This window comes from Zygotorulaspora mrakii, chromosome 2, assembly GCF_013402915.1.
Source record: "Zygotorulaspora mrakii chromosome 2, complete sequence".
NCBI lineage: Eukaryota > Fungi > Ascomycota > Saccharomycetes > Saccharomycetales > Saccharomycetaceae > Zygotorulaspora > Zygotorulaspora mrakii.
In genome coordinates, this window is record NC_050720.1 from 768,637 (window position 1) to 784,530 (window position 15,894).

The 15,894-nt window shown below is 38.8% G+C and overlaps 7 protein-coding genes and 2 non-coding genes across 9 annotated transcripts; 5 read left to right on the top strand and 4 right to left on the bottom strand.

Moving 5' to 3' along the window:
* Positions 1-211: 211 nt before the first annotated feature.
* On the top strand, positions 212-892 carry UBC8 (E2 ubiquitin-conjugating protein UBC8; the record flags this gene model as incomplete). Its single annotated transcript, XM_037287189.1, has 1 exon — positions 212-892. One exon carries the CDS (start codon positions 212-214, stop codon positions 890-892), a length of 681 nt encoding a protein of 226 aa, XP_037143084.1.
* Positions 893-1,395: 503 nt separating this feature from the next.
* GLC3 (1,4-alpha-glucan branching enzyme) lies at positions 1,396-3,507 on the top strand (the record flags this gene model as incomplete). Its single annotated transcript, XM_037287190.1, has 1 exon — positions 1,396-3,507. The coding sequence occupies one exon, from the start codon at positions 1,396-1,398 to the stop codon at positions 3,505-3,507; it is 2,112 nt and encodes a 703-aa protein (XP_037143085.1).
* A 160-nt stretch (positions 3,508-3,667) lies between these two features.
* Positions 3,668-3,740, bottom strand: HG535_0Btrna6K. Its single transcript has one exon. It is a non-coding gene; the product is annotated as a tRNA-Lys (tRNA).
* Positions 3,741-4,940: 1,200 nt separating this feature from the next.
* CWH43 (Cwh43p) lies at positions 4,941-7,955 on the top strand (the record flags this gene model as incomplete). The annotated part of the gene is made up of 1 exon (XM_037287191.1): positions 4,941-7,955. The coding sequence occupies one exon, from the start codon at positions 4,941-4,943 to the stop codon at positions 7,953-7,955; it is 3,015 nt and encodes a 1,004-aa protein (XP_037143086.1).
* A 43-nt stretch (positions 7,956-7,998) lies between these two features.
* Positions 7,999-8,487, bottom strand: SWM2 (Swm2p; the record flags this gene model as incomplete). The annotated part of the gene is made up of 1 exon (XM_037287192.1): positions 7,999-8,487. One exon carries the CDS (start codon positions 8,485-8,487, stop codon positions 7,999-8,001), a length of 489 nt encoding a protein of 162 aa, XP_037143087.1.
* Positions 8,488-8,811: 324 nt separating this feature from the next.
* RBP95 (RNA-binding ribosome assembly factor RBP95) lies at positions 8,812-9,645 on the bottom strand (the record flags this gene model as incomplete). The annotated part of the gene is made up of 1 exon (XM_037287193.1): positions 8,812-9,645. The coding sequence occupies one exon, from the start codon at positions 9,643-9,645 to the stop codon at positions 8,812-8,814; it is 834 nt and encodes a 277-aa protein (XP_037143088.1).
* A 700-nt stretch (positions 9,646-10,345) lies between these two features.
* On the bottom strand, positions 10,346-10,429 carry HG535_0Btrna2L. The gene has a single exon. It is a non-coding gene; the product is annotated as a tRNA-Leu (tRNA).
* Positions 10,430-12,423: 1,994 nt separating this feature from the next.
* CTO1 (Cto1p) lies at positions 12,424-13,491 on the top strand (the record flags this gene model as incomplete). The annotated part of the gene is made up of 1 exon (XM_037287194.1): positions 12,424-13,491. The coding sequence occupies one exon, from the start codon at positions 12,424-12,426 to the stop codon at positions 13,489-13,491; it is 1,068 nt and encodes a 355-aa protein (XP_037143089.1).
* Positions 13,492-14,031: 540 nt separating this feature from the next.
* On the top strand, positions 14,032-15,807 carry POL4 (DNA-directed DNA polymerase IV; the record flags this gene model as incomplete). Its single annotated transcript, XM_037287195.1, has 1 exon — positions 14,032-15,807. The coding sequence occupies one exon, from the start codon at positions 14,032-14,034 to the stop codon at positions 15,805-15,807; it is 1,776 nt and encodes a 591-aa protein (XP_037143090.1).
* Between the last annotated feature and the right edge of the window lie 87 nt (positions 15,808-15,894).

Here is a 15,894-nt window from a genome sequence, read left to right on the forward strand (position 1 = left end):
TATCGTTAAATGAGAGCTTTGAAAAGGAGAGAACAGATAGGTTGAAAGCAGTGCTCGTATTCTCGTTGGCACATCTTGACAGCTGGCAAAAAAATCAGCACTCTAGGCATTTAGAGCAATTTTTTAGTAAAGTGGCACAATGAGGTATGTTTGAAAAACCCATGATCGAAAGAGCTCTTGCTTGGTTCGTATGTGACATGATTGACTAACAATGCAACTGCCCTCTCACTCCAGTGATGATTCAAAGAGGAGAATAGAAACAGATGTTATGAAATTATTGATGAGTGACCATGAGGTTGAACTGGTGAACAACAGCATGCAAGAGTTCCACGTTAAATTTCACGGACCGAAGGATACACCCTACGAAGGAGGCGCCTGGAGGTTGCATGTCGAGTTGCCCGATAACTATCCTTACAAGTCTCCCAGTATAGGGTTTGTCAACAAGATATTCCACCCCAACATCGATGTCGCGTCCGGTTCGATCTGTCTGGATGTGATAAACTCTACATGGTCCCCTCTCTACGATCTTAAGAATATCCTAGAGTGGATGATACCTGGCTTGCTTAAAGAACCGAACGGCAGCGATCCTTTGAACAACGAGGCAGCCACCTTACAACTGCGGGACAAGGTGTTGTACGAGGACAAGATCAAGGAGTATATCGAAAAATACGCTTCTAATGAGAAATACATCCAGTTTTTCGGAACAGACGACGAGGATGACGAGAGCGACAGTGACGACGAAGATCAGGATCAGGACAGTAATGACGAAGACAACGACGAAAATGACTACGATGATGATCTGGATGATGACAATATAGAAGACGGCAACGAATTGAGTGAGCTCGAGGAACTCAGTGACATTGAGATGAGTGATGAAGAAACTCAAAAATAGGCGACCCACCGAAGCTCAGACACCTCACATACATCAAACTCGAACGAGCCACGGTTACATTTGCAACTGCAGTTGAAACATCCACATCTGAACCCCCCGCCAGCCTTTAGCATAGTTACGTACGATACATAGGAATACGTTTGCCAGAACTCTTACTGTTTTGCGCTATTCAAGCTTGTTTTGCGCCCCACCAATTACTTTTGCCCTGCACAATGGGACCGCCCGAAATGCCAGCCAAGCGAGAAACGCCCCCGCGCCGGTGAACGCGCGCTTAAGGGGCGCGAGTCATCTAATGCAGAAAGAGCCCCTTCAGGCCAGCAGGAAGGTGGAAGGAGTATCAACCAGAGAGAGGTCAATGAGGCGAGACCAGACCTTCAGACCATAGTTTCCTCAAGGTCCAGCAGGTATTGTCATTCTGCCCTTATATATAAGTAGTGAGATTACGTGCACATTTGGGCGAGACCAATACAAGAAAGGTAAGGTTGTTGGCGTGTTGAATAAAAATGAGCCAAATCCCCGAAAACGTTAGAGGTGCTGTTGAGTTCGATTCCTGGTTAACCCCATTTGCTGATGTGTTGTCTCAAAGAAGATTCTTTGCGGATAAGTGGGCTTATGATATAACCCATGCTACTCCCGATGGGTCATTCCAGTCTTTGTCCAAGTTTGCAAGAGATTCGTACAAGTCATATGGGTTTCATGCCGATCCGCATACCAGAGAAATTAGGTACAAGGAATGGGCACCCAATGCGAGACAGGCGTTCTTGATCGGTGAGTTCAATGGATGGAATGAGACGTCGCATGAACTGAAGTTCAAGGACGAATTTGGGAATTTCCATATCACGATTTCTCCCACCTCGAGTGGTGAGTATGCCATCCCGCATGATTCAAAGATAAAAGTCATGTTTGTTTTGGCTGATGGATCCAAGATCTACAGAATACCTGCTTGGATCACCAGAGCTACTCAGCCGGATAAGGAGACTGCGAAGATGTTTGGTCCTGTTTATGAGGGTAGGTTTTGGAATCCTCCCAATCCCTATCGGTTTGTTCACAAACGACCAGAGTTCAATGAGTTGGAGGATTCGTTGAGAATATATGAGGCCCACATTGGAATTTCGTCTCCAGAACCCAAAATCGCCACTTATAAGGAATTTACTGCGAATGTATTACCAAGAATTAAGTATTTAGGTTATGATGCCATTCAGTTGATGGCTATAATGGAGCATGCCTATTATGCGTCTTTCGGTTATCAGGTGACCAATTTCTTTGCTATAAGTTCACGTTTTGGTACCCCTGAGGAGCTCAAAGAATTAATCGACACAGCGCATGGTATGGGCATTCTGGTTCTGTTAGATGTTGTTCATAGTCATGCCTCTAAAAATGTTGAAGATGGTTTAAACAAATTCGACGGGTCTGATCATCAGTATTTTCACTCATTGAGTTCAGGGAGAGGTGAACATCCGTTGTGGGACTCACGATTATTCAATTATGGCAACTTTGAAGTTCAGAGATTTTTATTGTCCAATTTAGCATTTTATATTGACATCTATCAGTTTGACGGATTTAGGTTCGATGGTGTTACTTCAATGTTATATTTACACCATGGTGTTGGGGAGAATGGAAGCTTCAGTGGAGACTATAATGAATACTTATCCCCGGAGAGGTCAAACGTTGATCATGAGGCTCTAGCTTACTTGATGCTGGCAAATGATTTAGCACACGAAATGTTGCCTCAATCAGCCATAACAATAGCTGAAGATGTTTCCGGCTATCCAACTCTATGCCTGCCTCGTAAAATAGGTGGCACCGGGTTTAATTACAGATTAGCGATGGCATTGCCAGATATGTGGATAAAAATTCTGAAAGAGACTAGTGACGAGGACTGGGATCTGGGAAAGATAGTGCATACTTTAACCAATAGACGTCATGGTGAAAAAGTCGTCGCATATTGTGAATCTCATGATCAAGCATTAGTCGGGGACAAAACCTTAGCCTTTTGGTTAATGGATGCCGCAATGTATACTAATATGAGCATATTGTCTTCAGCAACTCCTGTCATTGACAGGGGCGTTGCCTTGCACAAAATGATTAGACTATTAACAGATTCTTTAGGTGGTGAGGCATATTTGAACTTCGAAGGAAATGAATTTGGCCATCCAGAGTGGCTAGATTTCCCAAATGCTAACAATAATAATAGCTATCACTATGCTAGAAGACAATTCAATCTGGTGGATGATGAACTGCTACGCTATAAATTCCTGTACGAGTTTGACGGGGCAATGCAGCACTGTGAAAAGCAATATAAATGGCTCAATACTCCACAAGCGTATGTGTCACTGAAAAATGAATCTGATAAGATAATTGCATTCGAGCGCAATGGACTACTTTTCATCTTCAACTTTCATCCAACTAAGAGCTTCACTGATTATAGAATTGGTGTTGAATCTCCAGGGACGTACAGTATCGTATTAAATACAGATCATAAAGTATTTGGCGGGCATGAAAGAATTGATGAAAGCTCGAAATTCGTTACTACGGATCTACCGTGGAACAATAGGAAGAACTTTATCCAGGTTTATATTCCAAGTAGAGTCGCACTGGTTTGCGCCTTGAAATAAGAAAAGCTTTTAATATGACGTCATTTTTTTTGCCTTTGTTTATTGAGATTTTGTGAGACACTTATTGTACGGCTTAAATATTGTTATCTAACTATTCATGTACTTCATTGATAGTAATTACGTTTTCAGGATATACACAACAAAAAAGTAGTCGAAAATTAGCCCTGTAGGGGGCTCGAACCCCTAACCTTGTGATTAAGAGTCACACGCGCTACCGATTGCGCCAACAAGGCCAATTATATTTGATGTTTTTCGGATTGCCAAGTATATTCTTGAAGGCAAAAAAGAAGAGAAAATGACTTCGGTGCAGCTGGCAAGAGCACTTGAAGTAATAATATAGGTAGTCAATCGGGCCGGCTGAGGTTCCAAAGGAAAAGTTTCAAAACCCATTTGAATACTTCATTGGGATACGAAACGTTTAGGAAACCTCAAGAAATGTTCACTTGCTACATAGCTTTCATAAGGAAAAGCATCGGGTTCATGAAACATACGTAGTCAGTGAATTTCATCGCAGCTTCTCACTCAAGTCGTTCAATGTGGTTTGCCAAGTCGTAGTGCCAGATAAGGCCTGGCACTCGCTTCTTCTTCCTCCTTTTTGTTGAAATATAAATAGATTATAGAAATACTGATTCATATTATGATATAAAATAGAGATACTAGATAGACAGTCTGAAAGGCTCAAAGATGAAACTTTCACGGTGATATTGCAAAAAGAAACCAAGTCAGATGAGTCCCTTTCAGAATATTAATTGACTCTGGAGCGACATGGGCTGATGTTCTACCGCGAGATGCTTGCAATTTAGGTATCTGACTACGGAGGAATCTATGGTATAAAGTAAGAAATAACGAGCTGCGCCAATATATTCTGGGGTACTTGAAGAATAGCGTAATGACAACACGAACTATGAGCAGTTAAGGATGAAAACACTTTATTCATTACCCTGGTATGGTTCAATAGGTGCAGAATGTTAGGTACAAAGACTGACGTCTTTTCAGATATTCAATCTCTTTTCGTTGAGTTTTTATTTCATTTTATGATATGTAAATCAAGGACTTATATATCTTTATAGGTGAACATCACAATCACAATCACCAATGTCAGAGCAAGCTAATGTCACAAATTGCGGAGCTAACCCACTCTCTCAATATTCTTATCTTTATTTCATATATGAATGCACGAGACAATGCTATTAGATTAGCACTGGATGTTTATCAACCTGCTATGCACCGCCATTATTGTCATATGCTTGGTATTGTTGTTCGTTTTTTTTTTGTATCATTTATCTGGGGTTTTTTCCTGAAACGGGATAGTATTCTTTGGCCTTGCCAGGCGATCAGGTTTTTTTATATATATACATAGAAATTCTAACGGTAGTAAGTGAATACATCGTAGCATTTAAATAGATAGAAGAAAGTTGAGAGGAGGTTGCAGCATGGTTGCTCTCAGCGGCAAAATAATTCCACTAGCACATACTATATGTGCTTCAGCCGCTTTTCTCGCAGCGTTAGCTGCAGGCTATAAATTACATTTTCACAAGATAGTGCGCAATGCACATTATGGCTATCCAGACGAGTGGTTTCCAAGTGTATCAGCTACTATTGGCGATAGATACCCCGAACGATCGATATTCCAAATTTTGATTGCCTTGACGTCATTTCCCCGTTTTCTTTTACTACTGGGGCACCTATACTTGAATGGCTCTATCGCCTGTTTTGTCATTGGTGTCATACGTACAGTCACATGTGGAGGCTGGGTATACATCACAAGTACCGATGATCATGATATTCATGACATTTTTATGATTTCCTACATTGTGCTAACTCTTCCGTGGGATATAATGATCACTCGGAAAACTACACAGGCTAAATTGGCAAAGGGTATAACAGCTTCAGCTTTTTTTGCTACTCTGGTGCCGCTACTCTATTGGTACTACCAACATCAAGTTAAACATATAGCTGGAGCATACTCGGTTTACGCATATTTCGAGTGGTCTCTCATAGGTTTGGACATCGCATTTGATGCTCTCTCGTATTCAGACTTTGAAAACCTGATTGTTGATCTGTCTTACGAAATATCTGATAATGGTACTACTTTTTTCAAATTCGATAAATTGAAATCGCCCAAGCCTCAGTCAATAAGTCAAGGTGACACATCGTTATCCTGTGATGAACAAGAGTACGTTGAAGACTCGGAGGCAGAAATCACAGCTGATACCACGATTGCTGATGTTATACGTTCCAACGATGAGGAAATTGAAATAGTGTTTGAAAAGACGGAAAAGATAACAGTACTTCCTGACATGAGTCGAGCTCCCTCTTATGATTCCTTTTTGTACATCCTCACCAACACCTTTAATTCTTTCATGTTCTGGACTGCGATGACGTCTTTAACTTGTAGTATATGGTATTTTCCTCTATGGTATATGGGAATATCTGGATATGAAGCTGCTATGCTATTCTTTTTGGGACCAATTGTCCTATATATTCCCTTTATGCCAACGGTGATATACCAATACGGTGTTTTGTTGAGCGGGATAATTGGCATTGGATCACATTTCATAGGCTCACCTGAAACTCGTTTGATTGTTCAAGGTGTTGGTACCGCAATAACCGTCGCGACATTTGTTTTGAACTTGAAATCACTTTTAAACAGGCAAATCAATGGTTCATTCACTATTACATGGGTGTTTGGATTAGTTTTGTCTGTTGCGATTAAAATGGGTTGTTACAGTAATAATCCCTTATGGCCTATCATGAATGCAGAAAATGGTGGTTATAACAAAACAGGCCTAGTACTTGTCACTTTTTTCGGTTTGTTGTCACCTTATGTCAATTCAGTTCACTTCATGGAGGCAGAAGATATTGAGGCAGAAGTTACTGCCTCTGAAAAGAAAGTATCTTTTCTCACAAGACTTTTCTTGAGTTTGGGTTTTGGATCGCTCATTTTTAGTATCCATCAACTATTGACGGATGCGTCAACTGTCATATATTGGTCCTGGGAAGGTTGGGGAGAGAATTCACAGGGTCCACTTTCATGGCCTTGGAGTGGTTTGACTTGTACTGTGATGCTTCTTGCAGGTATTTCCTCTCTAAGATTTTCAAATTTCTCATTATTTCCTGCATTCCTGCTGTCTGTCTCTACGGCAATCCTGTGCATTCGAGACATTACGCAGTGGACTAAATACATATTTGGCGGTTTACTCTATGCTACATCAATTATTTGGCTCCTTCCATCGTATTTTGTCGCATTGCCCCTAACTGGATCCCTTGCTGTTTTTGTGTGGGGTTGTCTACTTTATATTATACTTGTACTTGCACACGTTTGGGTAGTTGCTTACGCATTCGTACCAGGGGGGTGGCTGTTAAGGGAGAGGATTGAATATGTTTTAGCCTTTTCTTCCTTTTGTATTGTGTTAGGTGCCTTATCAATTCAGTTTTCTGGCCCCTTTACTAAGTTAAGGAACTTTGATAGAGATTTGAGCCCAAAGTTTTACAAGATAGTCTCTTACTTCGCCTTCACCATCATTTCATTGATTGGTTTTTTCACATATAACTTGAGACCAACAGGAATTCCCCAACCATACCACCCTGATTCAAAATTAATAACCGCTGGTATATGGACTATACATTTTGGCCTTGATAACGATATGTGGGCTTCTGAAGATGGTATGCAATTCTTGATTAAAGAAATGGAATTAGATGTTGTTGGTCTATTGGAAACGGATACACAGCGAATTACAATGGGCAACAGAGACTTTTCGAGTAAGTTAGGACACGATTTGAATATGTATTCCGATTTCGGACCAGGTCCAAATAAGCATACATGGGGTTGCATGTTATTATCTAAATTCCCTATCATCAATTCAACACACCATTTGCTACCTTCTCCAAATGGGGAGTTAGCACCTGCGATTTATGCTACCTTAAAAACATATGATGATATTCTAGTTGACGTTTTTGTTTTCCATGGTGGTCAGGAGGAGGATGACGAAGATCGAAGATTACAAAGTGAAAAATTAGCTGAACTGATGGGTAATACAGACCGTCCGGCGATTTTGCTAAGTTATTTGGTTACACATCCACATAGAGGCTATTACAACAACTTTGTGAGTGAAGCATCAGGTATGCACGATATTGATCCTGCAGACGATGATAGATGGTGCGAATATATTCTATACAAAAAATTAAAGAGGACGGGCTATGCAAGAGTTACTAGAGGTACCATCACGGATACAGAAATGCAGATTGGTAAATTTCAAGTATTGACTGAAGAACAGGTGACTCAGTACGGTGACTCTCTATATGAGTTCAACAAGTCGGACTATACACCCAATGGTGACCTGGAGTTCCCGAATAAATTTAATGATGAAGGTGAAAGAGGCCACCGTTATCATGTTTTCGATAAGCCTTTGTATTATGAAGTGCCCGATGGAAGTGTTAAAAAATGAAAGGAATAATATTTAATTTATCAAATTTAGATGTTCGTAATTTTTAATTTGACATACTGATATCATTATCATTCTTGGTCAATTTGTTCATGTCAACAAACTGTGTGGCCTCAACTTCCTCCACAATCAAGTTGCTGAGAGGGTTTGAGAGAAGTTCGTGAGTCACTGGATGAAACTCCAGTCGCTCAAATTCTTGAGGCCCCACATAATTCGTCACTTCAATATCTTCGATAATGATATTTGAGCTGCTTGGTAAAGATCTAGTTAGATTATAGTCTTGACCTTTAATTGTAAGCCAAAGGTCCAAACATCGTTGGACTGCTTCTGGATCTGTTAAATTCGCATCATAGTTTTCCCATTGACTGAAAGTTTGTCGACATTTTGAGAGCGCTATTCCTCTCAGTTTTTCATTTAGTGCAATTGACTTGTAAAAAGGAAGCAGAAGTTCCGAATATGATTTGGGAATAACTTGCGTATTAGTGAATGAATTAAGCAAGCTCTGCAGCTTCTCAGATGTATGCTCCAGAGTCATCTATTTCCAGATCACACAGCTAACATTCTTTGATTTGCCTTAAATATCTTGAAATATCGTTTGCAGGCATTTCATTACATAATCTCAGCCTGCGATTCTAAGGCACCGAAAATGTTGTGGAATTATGCTGTAAAACGCGATACGCACAGGAATAAGTAATGTTTCAACTGGAATAATGTGTCGAATGACAGTTGTTTTTATGGCGTATTTATCTATTATTATACAGTTTTTATAAGCTGGATACCATTGAGACTCGCTCCTATGATAACCGCAGGAGTTGTGAGTTTGATGGAATTTGACGGAATTTGATGGAGTTCGATAAAGTTAGAAATTCTTTAATTCAATTAACTTGCCATCTTTCTCGTCAAGTTTCCAAATCCCAAGCAGCTTCACGCATCGCGATACGATATCTTTGTTTGGGGGTACTATTAGTTCTTCTTTCTCAGCATCAGATTTTTGCTCTTTCTTTCCGTCACTTTCATTTTTCTGTTCTTCTGTGCTGTCTTCCTTTTCGTCAGCTTCAACAATATGTTTGATATTTTCTTCTTCTTTTTCTGCAAAGTCGTTCCACTCCTTGACCTTATCCCAACATTTACTTGTTAAGCTATTTCTCAGGAAGTCACTCTTTAAATCTGCAAAATAATTCATTAAAATATCATCATATTCAACTGGAATTTCTGAAATAGTAAAAAAATGCTTAATTAACCAGTTTTGCTTTTGTTTTGAGAATTTCCAGATCTCGATGACTGTATCTTTCTTTTTTCTGTCATCTAACATATGTTTGGGGTAATTACTTTGAACATTGGGTAGAGCATGCAATTCTTTTGGTATTTCATCTGAGATTTTATGCAAGTGGAATTCGATCAGGTAACGTAGTTGATCCTTCAAAACCGTCTTTGCTCTTTTGTCTTCTCTTTCTTCTTTGGTCAATTTATCTCTTCTCCTGTTAGCATCAGCTTTTTTCTTCGTGATTTTTTTGCTCGTTTCCAGACTCCTACCATTTATGATACGCTTCTTTTCCTTCTTCGTCAATGTTCCAGTTGCTAAATGGGTGGTTACGTTCAGAGGATCTTCATCTATAAAGTCGTTGTCTTCAGTTTTGCCCTGCTGCTGTTTTATCACAATCCTTTGCCAAGCCGGTATGTGTTGATCAGTCATTATATCTAGTACCTGACGCTATTTTTGGGATCGCGAACTAATGTAATGAGTACTATGCTATGTATAGTGAAATCCTTATAATGAAGGATACATGGGCATCAACCTCATCGCATATTGATCTTGACTAACTATCTCAAAAATTTTCGGAACACCCAAACCTTACATTCAAATAGACGAAATAAAGTCACTATATATTTATTGCACTTATATGATAAGATCTAGGGCACGTCATCAAATATCAAGTACATCCACTTTCAAACTGTTACCATGATTACTTCCAAGATGCTACAGGAATTTGACTTCTTAACAAATTCGCTGCTTTTGATCTATATAAATATATTTTGAAAAAATGACAACAAAAGAATAAATTGGTTTCTTCAAACCGCCATCTATATATTCTATTGCTAGAGTAGTGTATTCTCGTTTTTGTCCAAGATGTGATTGGCAATCTCTTTTTTGTTTATTCATACAGTTTTCTGTCGGTTGCTTCTAGACTAAATGTTCAACATTAAAAGCATCAAACAATACATAAAAAAAAAATACCGACTAATTGATTTAAGCACACTAACATAACACCATCAACCAACAGATATAGGGTTGTGGAATTACAGCTTAAGAATCAGGAAGGTGGAATTGGCTGTGATTGATTAAGAGCTTATTAGTTTTGAAAAAATAAATATGACACATTGAAAAAAAATAATGAAGGATGCGAGGTTCGAACTCGCGCGGACAACCGTCCAACAGATCTTAAGTCTGCCGCCTTAGACCACTCGGCCAACCCTCCATGTTCTGTGATTGATCTTTTAAATATATCAGAATAATTTATAACATTCACACAAAAAAAAGTGCTATTTCTCCTTGCATATTATACTGTTTAAATAAAACTTGATTATAGTATTACTATTTGGAAATATCTGGAAAAAATGTTTTCTTCGGCGTTGTCGATAGTAACTTGGTTTGACATTGATGATAATACTATGATATTCAATTATAGAGATATATAATTCCTTGGTTTTCTATATCATGAATTGAGATAAAACTGATTGAACTTGGATTAATATCTGGAAAATACGTCAGTATTTATACCTAGCATTTCGCACCTATTGAACCATAAGAGAGGACGACGAGTGAAGAATTTTCATCGTCATCACACCATTTCTAGTCCCATAGAATCCACAGTACAACTGTTATTTCTTGTTCCATGCCATAGACTCCTTCGTAGTCAGACTCCTGAGTTGTAAACGTCTCGCGATAGACTGTCATCCGATATCTTTCCAGTATCGATTGACATTCTGTTAGGGCTTTATCTGACTTCGTTTATTTTATTTTACGAACCAATTGTCTTATTTCTAATTCTTATAAGAGATCTCTTCCATATATCTTACTTCTCTCGCAATACGATCCAGATTTCAACAATATCACAACACTATTACCAATGGCTAACCAATCTAGCATGAACAACTTCGAAGTTAATTACTCTCAAAAAAACTGCACCTATTGTTCTATAAAAGAGAGAAAACAGGGTGAAGAATATTCACTGCCATCCGCTAATCATGCTGCTAGGACACCCAAATTTTGGGCTGTTTTCTTAATTCATTCCGTAGGTTTCTCTGTTGTCAGATTCCTGAATTGTGAATGACTTGCATCATAGGATATCAGTCAGGTACCCTTAACGATTGATTGATACTCTGTTATAGCTTCTTCTGGTACTATTTCAATATTAAATTTTGAATCGCATAATTCTGGATCTTCGGCTCCCTCAAGATAAGCACCTATTCCGACAAGTTTGGCCAGAGTGTAGCCATGTGGATGATGGCTAAGATACAAATCACATCTCTTCCATGAGAACCAAAAGAGGGCTATTTTTGTGCGAAACTGTAAAGATTCTACTTTGGCTCATGGCAATACAATGGCTGAGATAAGTTAGTTTTTCGCCTGCTTTTATTGTATAGTCTGTTTGAAATAATGTTAACAGTTAGCCAGCGGAAACACTTTTCATTCACAATCTTTTATAACTGCAAGTGAACCTAAAAGTGTGAAGCGGGCTACATTGAAATATCTGGTGCTTGGCGGTTATGGACTTAGGAACTAATCATATACCTCGAGATGGGATGAGCTCCTGGAGTAAACCTGCAAGTAAGCTATAAAAAGCGTGACTGAGCAATAGCATCGCAAATATCTATAACGGGGGTTATAGTGCCACTAAGCAGTCTTTGCGTCTTGTACTCGTAATATTGAATAGCAGAAACAAGTTAACCGCGGATTCTTAGCCCTATTCATATACATTGTGTGGTTTAATGAGCATGACAACTCTCAAACTATATTCCCACCGTTCTAGACTCACTAAAAAATCGGAACAAGCACCATATTTGAAGCAGATGATGTATTTGTGGTAGCCAAAGGTATTTAGCTTCGATGCAATAATTCTAACTGCCTGACACACCGGTAAACATTACTGTCAAACTATATCATGAATAACGTAACACAATTATGATCTTGATATATTTTGCCCAAAAAAAAATTCGAACAAAACCTTCATATTACTCGTAACTCTTTTGCACTTTTCAAACAAAGTAACTTCATATTGCACAATTACATCAGTGGAGTGTTGTTGATACTTGATTATACTCCACGATGTGCATTTTTTTAATAATTGTAGCATAGATTAAACTAGTTAATTACACCGAGTTTGAGTCGGTCCCTTGTCACTAGTGAAACCGCAAAGGAAGAAGAATATCATGTGTAGTTATTCTATAGAGAGTTCTTTTCTGTCTTAGGATGGACCTTTTGGTTTTTCACTGTGTTCCACTTGGGGTTGACATAGAAGTGTGTGAATATATCTTAACATGCGTAAATTTTTTCCGTTCTATTGAAGTGGTCAGTAGAGACCTATCTCACGAAATGAAAGACATCATCATCTCTGACTTCGACGACACGATTACATCAAGGGATACCATTAGTCTTCTGGGTGAACTACCTTACCTAATCAACCCACTCTTAAACCCAAAGTGGTCCTACTTTCAGGATGCTTACATGAGCAATTATCATAAATTCCAAAAGAATCCGCAAGCATTTGGAGCTCAATTCGCTGGTGGAAGAACTTTCCCTTTGCTGTGCTCCTCGAATGAAACAGTAACGAGTGCCAATTTTTACACCCTCTTTGCTACTGAGATACGGTACCAGCAAGATAGAAGATTATTGGAAATGACCAGTACGGAAGAGATGACGAAACGGGGTTTATTCAAGGGAATAACGCATAGTGACATATGCCGTTATGTAGAGTATGATCCACGAATCGGAGCATCCCTATTACGAAATGGCTTCATGGAATTTATCTCTTCACTTGATAGCAGCGAATTTTATATAATTTCTATCAACTGGTCCAAAGAATTCATTCATGAGGTGGTCGGGACCTCAAATATTGAAGCATCCAACATTTTCTGCAACGAGCTGATTTCCCAAAATGGGATCTATACAGGTAAATTCTCAAATCAAATATTAGCAGGTTCGGATAAATTACACGAGTTGGAAAAACTACTTAGAAAGCATCAATCTGACGAAACAGATAATCGATTTTGGTATATTGGTGACAGTGAAACAGATCTTTTATCTATACTGCATCCCAAGGTCAATGGTCTCTTACTGCTAGACCCTGAATCAGAAAAAAAAAAGCTCATGAAACTTGCTACCGAGGTTCTTGGAATCCCATTAAATGAGCTAAAACTATATGTGCAAGATAAAAATGTGCTCCATATGAAATGTTTTAGCAAGGAAAACGGAAACGGATTTTTTTTGGTCAAATCATGGTTCGCAATACAAGAATTAGTTCGACCCAGGTCAACGTAAATAGAGACTGCGGCTAAGATTCACAATAATGTAATAGCTATAATGATTGAGCCAAGGTGAAACTCACTTGATGTTACTCGTTCCTCAGATACTCGAAATATTCCCCTACCGATCCACCCTCTCGCAAGACTCGAACATGCTTTTCAGTGTTATTCTATGATGTAAAGACACGGTTATCACTATATATCAGAACCTATTTGCATTACCGCAATTCAAACAAGCTCTTCCAGTACATGGGACTAGGACCGCTTCATCTCTTAAACCCAATTCATAATATGAAATACCTCGTTATTTTTGAAATAGCAGAGCAAGCAGTTTCATGGGTTGCGATTGATTTCTTAAAGAACAATTTTACTTTATAGCTGCGCCATACAGTTTTACTGTTTGTGACGTTTTTAGTTTCTGCCTGTTGGTTGAAAAACAGTGGTCAAAAAACAGTGAATATAATAAAAAATGATTTCTTATATAAAAAAGGAGGTATCAAAGAGCAGCTGTCGTTCACCCATATGAGGGTTTCTTCGGCACTCAGAGGTAGTATAAATGCTTTTGTTTAAGGGAACAAAGTTTGTAATTTTACCAAATCGAAATGCGTCGTCGCTGAAGTTTTTGGCCGAATTACTGGTTAAAGAAGGGGGAATGCTAGTGAATGAGGAGAAAGAAATAGACTGTGACACGATTGTTCTTATCAATGACTCTTTCATTACAAATACCAACACCATTATGAAAAATGAACTGTTTTTCAAAGAGTTTGATCTAGATCCCTCTACAGTCTGGAATAATGTTAACACATATAAACTGAAGTGTGTCAGAGCTACTTGTATAAGTGAATGGCTCAGGAAATCATCATTCCAGATTAACCCGGAGTTAGTACTTAGCGTAGAGGACAACTTAGAGGACAATTCAGAGGATCATAGTGGAGTGAAGTTCGTGACCCATTCAGCGACACCTCTGTATAATTATGATTTGATTACTGCTAAGTTACTAAAGAACTCTGAAAAGGCAGCGAGACAAATTCCTGAAGTTTATTCATCCAGTCAAAATAAATCAGAAAATTCTGAGCTCGCTGGTAAATCCATGGAAACTGAAGTCTCAAACAAGATGGGGGAAGAGGTGAAGAGGACAGTAGATATTTCGCAAACTACTTCTGTGCCAAAGGGAAACGAGAAACTGATACAAGCATTGGGTAGATTGGCGAAGAGGTATGAGATGAAAGGAGATCAATTTCGTGCCCGAGGTTACAAACTTGCTAGAATTGGTATAGAGCAGTATCCTTTCAAAATCGAATCCGGGGCACAGGCACAGGAAGAGATATCTAACGTGGGGGCCAGTATAGCCAAGAAAATCCAAACTTTACTGGATAATGGTAGTTTGCCTGGTTTGCAGGAGCTTTTTGAATCTGAAAAAAGAGTAGACTATTTCACCAGATGTCATGACATAGGGATATACACCGCTAAAAAATGGGAAATAATGGGGCTCAAATCCTTTTCAGAGGCATGCACAATATTTCCCGAAGACTTCACGAGGGATTGGCCTATTTTATTCGGTTGGTCATATTATGAAGACTGGTTGAAGCCCATTAGGAGAGATGAGTGCGAAAAGCTTGCCAGTGTCGTTCAGCAGGAACTTCATTTAATAGATCCCCAAATGAAAGTTGAAATACTAGGAAGCTACCATAGGGGAGCAGAGAAGTGTGGTGATATCGATTTGTTTTTTTATAAGGCTGGGTGCGATGATATTTCAGAAATAGGCAGAATCATGGAAGATCTGTCTATTTCGCTATACCGGAAAGGTTATGTCCAGTGCTTTTTGCAATTAACTAGAAAAATATACAAGGCGTTCAACAAAATTATCATTAATAGATTAGAGAAATGTCACTTAAAAACCACTCCTACATTACAGTACACTGCGAGGGATGACAATCCTAGAAAGTTCATGCTAGGAGTTAAGCTACCTGATAAAGAAAAACGTCAATTTGAAAGTATAACATTTGTTGATAATTACAAGTTAAAGCCGGAAGACATGTTTATGTCGCTGAACTCTGATCGAAGCCCTTGCAGGAGAATGGATTTTTTTTGCTGTAAGTACTCTGAACTAGGAGCGGCAAGGCTTCAATGGATAGGTCCCAAGGAATTTAACAGATGGATACGGCTTAAAGCAATGCATAATGGTCTCAAGCTTACACAGCATGGACTGTATGACAACCATAATGTTTTATTGGAGAGTTTCGACGAGCAACGTATTTTTCAGCTACTTAACGAGGATTATATTAGTCCAAGTGAAAGAAACCACGTAGTTAAGAAGAGACGTAAAGTTTAATAATAATCGTTTCATTAAAAAGCGTTATCTTTACTGATTTATATAATTTCGTATAATTTTAGAAAATAAAAAAGATTAAACACAAAT